This window comes from Protopterus annectens, chromosome 10.part0 (genome assembly GCF_019279795.1).
Source record: "Protopterus annectens isolate FY-2018-M chromosome 10.part0, PAN1.0, whole genome shotgun sequence".
NCBI classification, from domain to species: domain Eukaryota; kingdom Metazoa; phylum Chordata; order Ceratodontiformes; family Protopteridae; genus Protopterus; species Protopterus annectens.
The window spans coordinates 705,905,871-705,920,900 of record NC_056744.1 but is presented as its reverse complement, the minus strand read 5'-3'; the positions used below and the strand labels follow the sequence as shown (position 1 = coordinate 705,920,900).

General features: G+C 38.5%; 1 protein-coding gene across 2 annotated transcripts in view; it reads left to right on the top strand.

Moving 5' to 3' along the window:
- Positions 1 to 15,030, top strand: part of LOC122813289 (FRAS1-related extracellular matrix protein 1-like) — a 1,751,891-nt gene that overhangs the window by 1,454,453 nt on the left and 282,408 nt on the right. The window contains exon 27 of one of the 2 annotated variants that reach the window (XM_044085535.1): positions 12,870 to 13,014. In XM_044085535.1, coding sequence (XP_043941470.1) covers positions 12,870 to 13,014 — 145 coding nt within the window. Of the gene's footprint in view, positions 1 to 12,869; positions 13,015 to 15,030 lie in introns of those variants that run through there. The other variant, XM_044085536.1, reaches the window with a different exon arrangement.

Genomic DNA, 15,030 nt, shown 5'->3' with positions numbered 1-15,030 from the left:
GCTGTACAGCTGGTTAGGCCTCAGATGACAGCCTTTAACAAATGTTATGCATTGTTGCTATGTCGCACCTAATGACAACCTGCCACAACAGGCACCAACATGTGCTACATTGTGTAGACTAGATGCACATTTGTGAGAGACTGCTAACTTAAATATATGTAACACTTCTCCTGTACCACTCATGTTGCTGCCTCTTTTCTGTTCTGTGCCATATGCTCACTCCATAGCATAGCTAGCTGCCTACTTGTGCTTCCTGTCCCTACTTAGTTATCTCTATCAACTTTATAGTAATGGTGCAGTCTTAGTATGCAGAGCAAGGCTTAGACACACAAGAGTGCCCTCTGTCAGAAAAAGTAGCCATAGTACTACATGAATGTGTAAGGAAGCAAATATCTATCCTGGATTAAAAGAGATGGAATGCAATGCAACACAAGCTTTGCTCCACATGGCAAATGTAGATGTGAATATGTATTCTTACACCTCGGCTTAGACTTTGTAAAGCCCCAGTACCTAAATGTAGACCTAATGTTCATTGTTTTTGGACACTACAAATAGCGGTTAAGATAACAATCCCACAAAGAAGTGCAAATGATCCCCAAATTTTTGAAGTGTATTAATTGGGTACTCTATGTATTAATAAGAAAGTATCAACTATGCAGGGGTTCATTAAGGAAAACTACCACTTTCTTATGTCATTGAATTATAAACCTAAATATTGATCTTACAGTAGTTTGAAGAGTTACAGATGTAATCTACATTGCCATTTCCTGTATTGTGATTAATTGCATGTTAACTTTTCCACACAGAACTAAAATAAAACAATAAATGTTTGCTGAACATAATATATCTCCTAGTGACCCGGTTGTTTTTAATAAATTAGGTTGTATGCTGACACAGTTAATCACATGGTCATATTCTTTTCTACTGAAAATAATTTTATTATATTTTTCAGTGTGCTGTTTATTGGTTTTCAAAGCACACACACACACACACACACACACACACACACACACACACACACACACACACACACACACACACACATATAAACCTAACAGTAATAGAGTTATCAGTAGAAAAGCTTAGTGTGTAATGATCAGCAACAGAGTGCAATCAACTCGAAAGAACTCTCAATTCTTCTTTAAAAAATATTTAATGACATACAACGGACATCCACATGTGTGTAATTATGTACAACAGCTATCTTATTTAAAACAGACACACTGTCCAATCAAATAAAATTTAACTGAAAAATGCTTTCACTACTTATACTCTGACTACATATAACTTTAACTAATTTAAATATGTACAGCACTGTCAACTCAATAACTACAAAAATATTCAAAAGGCAACATGTGAATATTTTTGCAGTTGTTTTGGGATATAAGTTAAGATCTTCTCCATAATACAGCTAACAAAAAAAAAAGAGTGTTTTATTATTAATTCATGAAAAAGTGATAATGTAAGCTTAAACAGGCAACATAAGTGAAAAGTTGCAGCATATGGTGAATTAATAATTTAACAACTACTGTTTATTGAAAACTTGGTGATTTTAAGGGCTGGTACACTTGGATGAAGCCAAAAATTAAATATTTAACAGCATCTAAAATCCAATCCTTTTCTATCTTCTTTAAATGAAAAAAAATGCTTTTATATGAACTCTTTATACAGTTGAAATAGTTAAGAAAAATCCTTTTGTCATCAAGTTAGCTTGCAGAATAAGTAAAGCTGTTTATAATAAACAGTTCGAATTATATTTTTTTTCATATTACAATCTGTACATGAGTTATGGGAAAAGCCGCTGTGGCTGTAGGGGGTCTATATTAGATCATTAAAGCTTTATGTAATTGAATAACTAAAGCTTGACACCTAAACAGCAAAAGCTGTAAACCACGAACGGCCACTTCCACAAATTGTTTCATAGGGAAAAAATCGCTTGGCCGGACAAAAAAAAAACCTTTCAAACCGTAACACCCCTCTAACTAAATATACCAACTCCGAAATCGCTCTACAGTGGAGAAAAGGGCAGATTCCCAATAACAATAAAGATAACGACCAAGCAAATTTTTTCCCTATGAAAAAATTTGCAGATGTGGCCGTTCATGGTTCACAGCTTTCGCTGTTTAGTTTCGAGCTTTAGATATTCGATTACCTAAAGCTTTGAATATATGATATAGACCTGGCTGTAAGCTGTTCATGTCTATCTCTAACACTTACCTTTAATATCTATTACGTATGTAGCTTAATAGTCATAGTTTACTTTAGACGGCCGCATTTGAGTTATGTGCACTTGCACTGTTAAATACCCAAACATCTGGATTTGCACTACCCTCACTTTTTGTTAATCTTATCACTTAAGAAATGAGTTATTACTTGATGCCATTCTCTTCAATGCATTAAAATTAACTGCAGTGGTGGGAATGTCCAGGCTGTGTTAATAAATCAGAACACAACCTGCAAAGGGCTTGTGTGTGAAAGAACATTAGAGAATAAGGGCATTTCAGATTTACGGTACAATAAGAATTTAATGATATGTTCAGAGCTGTTCTGTTGTATATTAAGTGCAGTTGTTAACTTTAAACTTTAATAAATGTAAACGACAATTAAAAAAAAAGATCCAAGCTAACTTACAGTTAAATCAGTGTGACCCAAAGGGACAAACTACATTTTCCTGAAAGCAAAAAAGGGCTGTACTTATAAACTCTGAACTCACTTACTTATTTAGCTTTGATAGTCTAGATGACTGTTCTTAATATCTCCTTTTTTATTTCTTTGTCCATTTTTTAATTGTCAAAGTCTTGTAATTCAATGTAATCACTTTAGTCACAATTTGGGGTGTTTCTGACAGTGAGACGGAATTCCTACCTTGAACTTGATATAAATTTCACAAACTGTCCATCATATGAGATGTGTGAGTGGCTGGTTTCTAAGGTGGTGGGAAATGTGTGAACAAATCTATGACTTCAGTTTCAGAAATGAAAAATATAAATAATGAGGGCACTGAAATTATAACACAGGATATGTTGCTCATTCTTTTTGTTTGAAATGAGAACAGAATGATATGCTTTGTTTGCAATATTCAGTTCTAACATAAAATGTAGTCATGAACTGTTTCATCAAGAGTGAAAACCCATGACTTACACGCCTAGATATCAGAATGCTATATGTCCATGGGACATTAAATTACTATCCAAAATGTAAAATAGCATTGCCATTCCTGTTTTGTGGACAAACATGATCATTCCATTAGATGGTGCCATCAGCAAAATCTTTTGACCTACTTTGTGTCTAAAAAGATGACAGCAATCAGGAGCTCTGTATGAGCAGCCTGGTAAGAGGGTCATCCACACAGCCACAGGCATAATTCAGAGTGCTATAGGGCATATCAAAGCCTCAGCCTCCAAAAGATCAGTCCAGTGTTATCTCCCTTCAACCTCTGTAGATTCTGAACTCATCCTTGCCTAGCGATCACTTCAGCCTGTACCTGTCCTCCTCTTATTTGAGGAGTAATGGGACCAGAGGAATCACATCCCTGTCTTTCATACACATGGTGCATCCTTTGGCTCTTTCCATCACCCATTCCCCAGCAGGTCTATATTACCTGATCGAAAAGCCTACACATCGAACACCTTTTCGCTGTCCATTGAACATCAAACTTCCTTTTCTGCGAATGGCCACTTCAGTGATTTTTTTTTTCCTTTGAGAAAAAATTGCTTGGCCAACCAGAAATGACACACAATTTCAAACTTTTCAAACTAGGGGCCTTCACCCCCCCACACCTCCCGACCGAGTGTGGGGTACTGTGACCCCCACACCCCCCCTAACTAAATATACCAACTCCAAGGTCGCACTACAGTGGGGAAAAGGGTAAATGCATGATGATGTCCAAGTGATTTTTTCCCCTAGGAAAAAAATTGCTGAAGTGGCCATTCACAGAAATGGAAATTCGATGCGTAGGCTTTTCGATCAGGTAATATAGACCCTTCCCAAGCATAACAAGGAGGCCAATTCAATCAACATAATCCTAAGGACCAGTCCTTTGAGTTACCTGGTCATAAGTCAGCAGTATTTGGCACTCAGGTCTCCACTTACGGGACAGTTCCCAAGATCATTTGGACCATTAGAGGTATCATTTTAGGTGGATACATCAGGCTGTCCAATGCCATGGCTTACATGAAGGGGCTGGGCATCAAACAGATGTTTTAAATTTGGTTAAACAACAAAAGCAAACAAACTAATAAAACAAAACACTGAGCAGAGAAGTAAGGAAGACACGCACGATAAAAATAGTTAAGCGCTTTTCGTTTATGTAAAACACAAACTTCTTCAGACAGTTAACAAAGTAAAATGGTCAAATTAAATACAAATGAATACATTCAATTAACCAATCAATTGAATTTGGAACAAACGGTAACACCCATTTTTTAAAAAAACATAACATAAAACACTAAATACTTAAAACCAATACACAATTATACAGGTTTATAAAAACATAAAAAATATATATATATATGCATATGTTGAAAACCTATGCAAAATCTGTATTTATAAACTGTATATATATATATAATAAGACCTCGCTCTTTTATTAATAACCTATTTCAAAAGTGTCTATAAATAATACTGTACAAATTTTAACGAACTAAACTTTTGAGCTTCAATATACTACTAATAGTACACCCTTCATTTAGCCCAGGCTGGGTATAAGCGTTCAGTCTAATTTGCCATGTTAATTCTAATTCCTCCAACCTAAGTTCCACTGGCCCACCCTGTAGTTTGGAATTAACTTGATCTATCACAATAAACTTGAAAAACTGATTAGGAAATTGGTCGACATGTTTTGCTAATGCATTTTCAAGTTTTTGTTTCTTGATTGCATATAAATGCTCATAAATACGGTTACGTAGCCTTCTTTCAGTCTTGCCTACATAATAAGCAGGGCAAGACTGGCATAGGGCAAGGTACACAACCATTGTAGAATTACGGTTGTTTCTCAACTTTAAAGAATATTGACGGTTGTCAACAAAGAATCTGTTAGATTCTAAAATGTGGGAACAGTAGTTGCAAGATTGACATTTATACATTCCTGGTGTTCTAACCAAATTAATGTTATGTTTTTATAAATCTGTATAATTGTGTATTGGTTTTAAGTATTTAGTGTTTTATGTTATGTTTTTTTAAAAAATGGGTGTTACCGTTTGTTCCAAATTCAATTGATTGGTTAATTGAATGTATTCATTTGTATTTAATTTGACCATTTTACTTTGTTAACTGTCTGAAGAAGTTTGTGTTTTACATAAACGAAAAGCGCTTAACTTTTTTTATATCGTGCGTGTCTTCCTTACTTCTCTGCTCAGTGTTTTGTTTTAGATGTTTTAAATTTGGTGAAAGCTTGAGTCATAGGTGAAGGATTGCAGCTTTAGGTAGTATGGCCTGAAGCCTATGCTAGGACAACACAAGTCTCTTTCTCATGTTCTCACAAACTTAAACTGTCATGGTAGCATATACATGTTGCTTTTTTATTTTTCCAACACTCAGTAAGTATCTGTTGCACTCTGTTACTCATATTATTTAGTGTAAGTGTAACCCCACAGATTATGAGGAAGTATAACTTTCCAGTGAGGCTCTTACAAGGAATCAATGAACCTTGTGGCCACTGTTATTGATATACACATGGATTAGGAATCCTCCCTACATTCCCGTTCGATTCCAGATGACCCTTCCTTTGGAGATACCTCAGATGTGAGAGAAACACTGCAGACTGGCCTTAAGCCCGTATTCCGTCCATCAGAAAAGGCTTGAAAATTCTTAGGGAAAGTAGTGTACGTAGTTGTGGATATTGCCACGCAAGTTGTTGCTAAGTATAGAATCTGGTCAGTGAGAAAGCACATTGATATTGCCTCATCAGTCCCAAGAAATTAGACCCTCAGTACAAACCACCACCCTGTTAGGTAGCTAACCATGCATACCAGTCCAACATAGGTCCAAGGGTGCAGTTTTGCCTCCTTGCAACTTAACAAGGATGCTACATTTTTGAACAGATGTGAAAAACTGCTTACTCCTCTGCCATGCTGGGAGTTAAGGCCTGCAGCTACTCATCTCAGATGCTCCATTTCAAGTCCTAGATGGTTAGAATATCTCTGAATAAGGACATCCTGAAATCTCTACTCAATGAGACCATTTTGGGGTCTATCTACAGTTGCTGCAATGGACTATCAAGTGTAACATTGCTTGTGCCAGTGCTGTGACTGATGCCACTGCCTGCTTTCTGAGAATGTACTATGTAAAGAACAAGGTCTGCATCAAGGCTGCGGCATGACATTTTCGACATTAACAGCAATCCCACCCTTCCCTTAACTCCCTAACTAGCTAGCCTAAAATCATGTTTATGCAAGGGGGCAAGCCCCCCTGCACCCCCCTGTAGGGGGCAAGCTCCACACACCCCCCTAACTTAATATTCCAACTCGCACTACAGTGAGGGAAAGGATGTATTTCCCTAACCACACTGTACCGCAATCCCTTTACATGAGCGAATGTTATAATTGCGAATGAACAGTCCATTTGCAATTATACCGTTCGCTCACGTAACCCGCCGAAATATGAAGTATTCGAACATCTGTTGTTCGAATTCTTCATAGCCAAGCAATTGCATGGCGAAATTGTAATGGTAAACCATATATATATATATATATATATATATATATATATTATTATTTTTTTTTTTTTTTGGTTAAATTGTGAATTTCTAGGCCTTTGTCATTTTCCAGAAAGATTTCAAGCCTGCATAAACTAAAAGCACTGTTGGGGATTCCATGCTAGGCTTTCCTGCCTGCCCTTCCCTTCATTGATCTGCTTTTTAAACCTGGTGATTTTAAGCTGCCCACCCTTACTGTAAATTAAGCTTAATAAGTTCCTCCCTTTCTACTGTTCTGTTGATATCTTGAATTATTTGCCTTTCCTTGTGCTTCTATTGAAAAAGTGAATTTTGCCTCTCATTGTCTGTTTTATTGATTTACTTACTCTGAATTCATTATCTAGCTAACTGTTGGATAAAGTAGTGTATTTTACACTCTAGCAAAGCACTTGTTTTTACATCCAGATGTCAGTGGATTTTCTATCTAGTGCAATGGGAGGTAGCCTAGTCTATTTAGGTTGGGGAAATACCTGTGATTTCTGCATGCAGTTTTATTAGTTGGAGGGCTTATCAATCAGCTCATCTTGTTTTTAGTGCCTTTATAAATTCTATGCAATTGAATGGCTCTTGCCTAATTTATACAAAGAGAAGACTTTTATTGAATATTCACACTGTTATAAGCTGTTTAAAGTAAACTGCTGTATCGGTATATTTAAGTTTATTTCTGGTAGCATTTTTTATCTTTTATGTTTGTTTGTGGTAGCATTTCACTCCAGAAACTCCTTTACTGTGCTTGTACATTAGGACTGGGTTATTCATCTAGTAGCAGTAGATGTTTACCGGGTCTATCTGAGCTGATTAGCACACAAAAGGGCTTTAAGTATCTTTTTGCACTTCCTTTATATACTGTGACTGTACTTAACACTTAAAAAAATGTATTGTTGGCTGCTGCTTTAGGTGGTTAATTGCATTGTATTACATTGTATCTGTTAGTTATAGGGCTGTTGTAGGTATTTTGTGTGATTTTGTTACACTTGGGTTACAAACCAGTTATTCTACATTAAGAAGGTGCTTTTCTGCACCCTTGTGGCAGAAATGGGCTGATCTAACCTGTCTAAGTTGGGGATTGCTGGTGGAAAGCTTATTATGTGCTTGTCCGATTGGTAGTTAGTTTAAAACTTGTTTCTCTGTGCTCGTATTTAAGACTCATATTTGTGTGGTACTGTTCTTTGTGCAGTGGTGGTTATCAGTGCTCTTGTATAAAAGCAAAAGCCTAGAAGCTCAGTTTTCACTAAACAGCTGTCAGTGAAACCCTTCCAAGCTTTTCTGTTGCTATAGGAGCAACTCACTTGTGCATTAAGCAGCATTGCCATATTGAACACCCTTAGCCTACGCAAAGTATAGGACCTTCTTGTAGTCTCGGTGCTACCAGCACAGTCCTTTCAAATTAACCCATTTGTTTCCCTAAAAAAACAAACAGTAAGAGCCTGCTATCATGGATGGACAGTTTCCCATCATCTCTCTCTCCAGCTAGATAGTCATGAACATCCTGAGGCAATGTAGAAATTATTTCATGTATACTGGCAACCACTTACTCCTGAAACAAACAGTTTATGTGTGAGATGTAGTTACACTATGAAATTGGAGTCCAGACTCTCACATAAGAATACACTGAATGCCAAACAGGTTGTCAGCACACACACACACACTTCACACACTAAATAACATATAAACTCACATATGCGGAGATACTCAGTCGTAACTTAACAAAAGATCAGAGGCCTCCCAAACGGAAAGCACTAACACACATAACAATGCAAAAAGCAACCACAACACATAATAACACATACACCAGTGTCTCAACAAATAAGCCCTTAGGGATTAACACCACAAAACCTAATGTATTGGTCATAAGTGACTTCTTTGTGAGATACATGGATGTTCCCCTTACCAGACTCGATAAGGAGTGGGTTACAGTTAGCTGCCTGTCAGGTGCCAGGATCTATCAAGTCACTCAAGCACTCAAGTCACTTAACCACAAGTACAGGTATGACTCCATCATAGTCCATGTGGGGATAAATGACTTGAGATGTACCTCAGTGATAAACTCAAGGTAATGTTGCTTAATGCTAGGAGTCTAATCAAAAAACTGCACTGCCTGAAAGCACTCCTGACTTTGGAAGATACTGATATCTGAGCAGTCACCAAGACATGGTTCAAAGGTGCAAAAAGCACCCTGGCCATGCAGGGCTACAATAACTTCCACACATTCAAACCAGAAACTGAGAATGAAAGAACAAAAGCAGGAGGTGTAACCACCTTCATTAAGGATAAGTACACCTCAAGACTGGTCAAACAGTATGAATCTCTTGAGCTAATCCATGTTCAATTAATAATAGTCAATGCTCCCTACCACATCATAACTAGCTATAGGTTCCCCACCATGAAACAGAAAAAGCAGAAAGCATACCTGGACTTACTGGAGTCACTTGCTATACAGCCCAATACCATACCCAATGGTGATTTTTAACTATCCTACCATCCACTGGGAAACATACATGACCACAAATATACTGGCTCAGAGGTTCTTGGACTTTGTTAATGCAAATGCTCTGGAATAGGTAGTCAGCACACCCACAAGAGGCTCAAATGTCCTGGACATAGTACTCACTAACATGAGAGAGCATTGCACCCCCCCCCCCATGTGCTGTCCTCCCTGGTAAGATCAGACCATAAATTGGTCTTGTTCGATGTAATTATAAGACCAGATACCCCATCAAGCTCAAAAAGTTTTAAGAATTTTTCTACAACAAATTACCTCCTATTAAGTGATGATATAAAAAGTTTCAAAACTCCTCGAACACAGGTAACACAGATTCCTATACAGAAGTGTACAATAGTGCCCTGTATGACCACTTATGTAGGTGTATAGAATTGGTTGTACCTAAATGGATTAAAAACAAGTCTTACTGAAAAAGCAAGCCACCCTGGTGGAGCACTAGTATAAACAGGCTACACAATGAGAGAAAAAAAACTTATGTCTAAGAACAAGAGGGAACTGGCTCAGCAGAGGAATAATTCCCTCTCTAGCTTTAATTAACAAATTAGAGAGCTTGTCAATTATGAAGCAAAAATAGCCTCCCTAGCTAAAGATAATCATAAGGAATTATTTAACTATGTCTGAAATCTAAAAGGGAATACCTAGCTATGTGCTGAACTGGTTTTGGATGGCACCACCCATTCTCAACCAGGGGTAATAGCCAACCTCCTAGCTGACAGACTTGGGATAAAACTTCACTCCTCTGTCCTCTCAAGTTATCTCCCAAAGTATACCTGCCACCACTCCTCAGCCTATTATAAGAGAGAAAGTCATCTTGGTGCTCTCCAAGGCCAAAAACATGCCATCACTGTGACCATACAACATCCCAGGTTACCTGTTAAATAACTTAAAACATAACCTAGCAGACTCACTTTGGATCCCTATTTAACCAAAGCCTGAGAACAGGTATGTGCCGGTGGAATGGAGGACAGCAACAGTAATCCCTCTGCACAAAGGGGGACCATCAATCGACCCTGGGAATTGTAAGCCCATAAGCTTGACTAGCCTTATCTGCAAGGCCATGCAAAGAATCATTACAGACCTTATTAGCAAAGACATAATATCCAAACTCTTGACCCAACCCAGTTCAGATCCGTTAAACGTAGATCAAGGCTGTTAAACATGGCTGACTTCATGGAAGTCACCAAGGACCCGGACAAGGGAAATACAATGCATTTGTTTGACCTAGTCAAGGCATTTGACACAATCCCCCAATCAGGTATTATTGAGAAACTCTTCCAAATGGGAAATAACCCCTACATTGTGCTTACTGTTTTGAATTTATTTCTCAGAATTCCAGGCAAACTTGAACGTCCTGCGGCTGACCAAGATTGGTGATGGTTACAAATTGGGAGCAATCACTGAGTCCCCCAACAATGTTAATATATGGCAGACAGGGTTAACACCAACAAATGATTGGTGCCAAAGCCCTGGATTAATGCAATATTATTCCATTTAGGAAAGCTGACATCCCTGCTAATTACACTATATACAGCACCCCCCCAAGTGAAGACTCAGTGTACATGATCTGGGTACTCAGGTTGATATCAATCTGAAATTTGACCACCACATATCCACAGTAGTAAGGAAATCCTTATATGTGGCACATCTTACAAGTAAAGGCATCGGATCTAGATCTAAGGGTGTTATAATTCCATTACAATTGGCCCTCATCAGACCAGTAATTGAGTACAATGTTCCCTTTTTCATGTAACTCACTAGACACCTGAAACAATTGGAGAGACCACAGAGGTTTCTCACCAAGAAATTACAGGGTATACAAAACAGGTCTTACATGGAAAGACTGAAAGTCCTGTCACTGAATTCTGCCTCCTATGGGTTGCTAAGGGGTGACCTGTTCCTGGCTTACAAGGCAGTCTCTGAGCTGGCCTTGGTGGAAATGCTAGACATTAGTAAATCAAACTGCAGGAGGGTCACTCACTCCAGGGATCTTAACCTAGCCTCTGACATAAACAGGTCATGCTACAGAGATAGCTACATCTCTCAGACACTGCATCTTCTCTGGAACAAGCATCCAATTCACATGAAACAGAGCCCCTCTTCAAAAGCACCCTAAATCAATGGATGGGTGATCGCAAATTCACTCCTGGGGTGGTGCCCATGTCCCACCTGGAAAGAGGAAGTCAGTATCAACTACTATAGATCCTACCCTCTGCGTACTTCACTCATCTAATCACCAACAATTGCAGCAACTCAGATAAATATGGCTAGGCTTGTAAGGGCTCTAGGGCCATTAGCCTAATAACCTCCTCTGAACCTATGAAACGTCAGCTTTAGATACTGGCTGCATAATTCAAGCTCAAGTGGTTTGAGCAAGTGACTGTAAACCTGCTACTATTCATGCTTTTCTTTGTGGCAACAGATTTTTTTATTTCAACTGTGTTGGCAGTGGTGATTGAAGCATACATCTCAATCTCTCAGTGCAAGAAATCTGGCGAAAGCCACAAATAATGGGGAAAAACAGCCAACAATAGGGACATATTTTAAATACTCTTATAAAATTAGTATATGTTTTCTGAAGGATATGAAGTCTGAAGCCCAAATATCTGTCATTATTTAATATTGTTTAGTGACTTCAATCCTCAATGATTTGCCAGAAATCCACAAATTTTATGAGGAGCAGACCAAAAATATGAGGCAAAAATCTACACAGTTGAAAGATATGAAATGAATCCTTGTAAGGGTAACATCCCCATGTTTTCCCTTAGTTGAGCACCTGTCTCTTGATAAAATTGTTAAGGGAATCCCCAGAAATATCTTCCAGACCTGGTACTTCTGTGGTAGTAGCCCATTTAGGTTTCAATACATTACAGTAAATGCCCTCTAACTCCTACTCAGAGGACTACCTTTGCTACAGTAGAGTTGGAGTTCCTACAGTATTAGCTGTTGCGACCTTCAAAGACTGCTCAGGAGGCCATGGTCTTGACTAGTTAGATTGGGATGCAATACAGAATCCAGACTCTGATTTTGCTATACTTTCTCATTTTAATAGCTCTTCATAGTAGCATTTGCAAACTGAGACTCTGAGTGCTGCAGAAGAGTAGGCATAATCTGTGGCTTCAGAACTACCACATGGTGACTGAGGTCATTGATCTTTTTTAGTTGTTTCTGTGACATGGAGTTTGGGAACATTCCTCACTAATCATCATAAGGGAGTTCTCTTTCTGCAGCCATGTTTGGAGCAGGTTCTGATGATGGATATTTTATTTGCAGGCTAAAGAGGTCACCTAGGCTTCCATGTGGTATAGGTACTGTGATGCCTCCTAGAAAGGGGATTTCTATATCAATCATTTGGAGCAAAGAACAGTTCTCTTGAAGTTAATAACACTGGAATAAAATCTGCTTTCTAGGATTTCCTCATTCCATCATTTAACCCATCCATTGTGATGTACTTAAACAAATGGCACAAGGTCATTGAGACAGATGAATGACTGGATGATTTCATTAGTGAATTTATTGCATGACATTACTGTTTTGTATTGCCATACTGTGCGCATTCTGAGACTAGTTAAAAAGATCATCTGTTTTCTAAACTTTGTTAGTTTCAATGCATGGAACTAATGTGGCTAGATATGCATCTAAAATTATTGTTTCTGCACACAAATTATTTTTCAGGAAGTTACATTGCAGGGATGTTTACTCAGAAGATTTTAAATCAACGGTCACTCAGATATATAATAAACCCTTCCAACAGTGTGACTTTGGATAGCTTTGAATTCAAAGTAATTGATCCAGCTGGTAACACCATTGTCCCAGAACTGTAAGTATACTATTCTTGTTACTGTCTTAGGATATGGGAGCTATAATTTAAATATGTTCATGTAGAACATTGTACAAGAAATGGCAGACCATTCAAAATACTTAGCCAGATGCTAACTGGTGGCTTACCAGATCATGTAAGACGCTAAAGGTGAGTGTTCCAAAGGCTCATTCGTATGGGTAAACTTAATTGTGTTTGTACAGACAGAGGGAGAAGAAGGCATGTTGACATAAAGTATAGCATAACAAGTTATCATGCGGTAAACGCTGATAAATAGTGTGTCTACACCATTAAGAATAGTTTAGTGCCAGCCTTTATTATTACACAGACATCTCCATTTAAAACTTTCTCCATAAACCATCATCTTCTACAAATGTCTTCTTTAGGCTAAAGTAGACTGTTCTCACTCCTAACTTAGAGTACCAGTTATCCTCATCATCAATCCCATTTTTCCCTTTTTGTTCTACATGGGACTGGGTATTACATCAACTGTTGCTACCAGTCTTGATTCAATGCCACTATCCTACATTCAACAGGCATGCCCGACTGTCACAGGTCTTCTTTCATGCAATCCATCCCTCTCTTAGCTGCACAGCCTGGTTACTTCTTCACATCTTCCTGTTTTCCCTAATCTTGTTCACCAAATTGTTTTTTGTTTTCCTGTGCATGTGCCTGAACCACAGTAATCTGCACTCTTTCAACTTTTCTGCAGTTGGAGCTACTTTGGCTACTGCTGTGATGTCATAGTCTCTTTGTTTGTACCACCTGCCTCTGTCACTCCATCTGCATCACCTCTAGCTGTCTCATCTGAGCTGCCTCCACTGCCTAGGTTTCTGTACCATACAGAAGGACTGGTCACACCACTGCTTTATACATTTTACTTTTCTGCTTCTTGGGCATTCTTCTGTCACATGCCACCCATGATGCTTTATGCCAGTTACCTGTATCCCTTATGATTCTATTTTGACCTCCTCATTAAGACTCCTTTCTCCTACCACCCCTCCCAGCTACTTGAAGCTGTTAACCTGTTCCACTATATTCCAGTCTTCATCAATTTTCAGCATCTTCCGATTTCCCCATTTGCTGTCATGATGACAGTCCTGTCTGTGCACAGTTTCATCCCATGTGCCATTGGTATTGCATTATATTCCCCTATCATTTGCTGAAGTTCCTGTTCAGAATCTGTTTGGAATGCCACATTATATTCCATCACCAAGATGAACAGCAGTGGGCTCAGAGCTTAACTCTGATGCACCCCCACTCCCACCAGGAGCCCTTCTGTGCTACTGGGTCCTTGTACATAGCCTGCATTAATTCTGCCACTGTTTCTGGGACTTTGATCTATTATAGGACTGCCTAAATCTGGTTTCTTGTGACCTTGTCATACGATTTCTCTCAAGTGTAGAAATGCCTTGTTGGACTATTTCCCTACCTCTAGCTTCTTCTAAACTATCTGTCTCACTGCAAACATTGGGTCAGCTGTGATGTCTCCTGATCTTTGTCTGATTGCTCATCTCCCATTTTACTTTCTGCTACTCTGCATATTCATTTTCAGTCACATTCTCTAACTTTCATGAGGTATGAAAGGAGATTGATACCTCTGTACTGTCTACAGTTGTATATGTCCCCTTTGTTCCTGTACACTGGCACAAGAATAATTATTCTTCAATATTTTAAGATATGTATTTTTCTGCATACTGCTATGTGTACCCTCAGGAGTCATTTCACCCCTAACTTATCCAACATCTTAATTATATTTGCTATGACTTCATCTGAGCCTACTGCTTTCTCTGACTACATTTTCCTTAGTGCTGTTCTTACTTCTTCTAGGACGAGCTCTTCATTCTCATTGTAGGTCGTGTCTGGGGTAATACAGCTTCTGTGGGGTTTTTCTTCATTCAGAAGCCACTGAACATACTCCTTTCATCTGCCTTTGCTGCCCTGTGGACTGGTGAGCAGATTGTTGCTGTCCTCCCTTATGAATGGTATGTCATGACTGTCTTCTTTGTCTTTTGT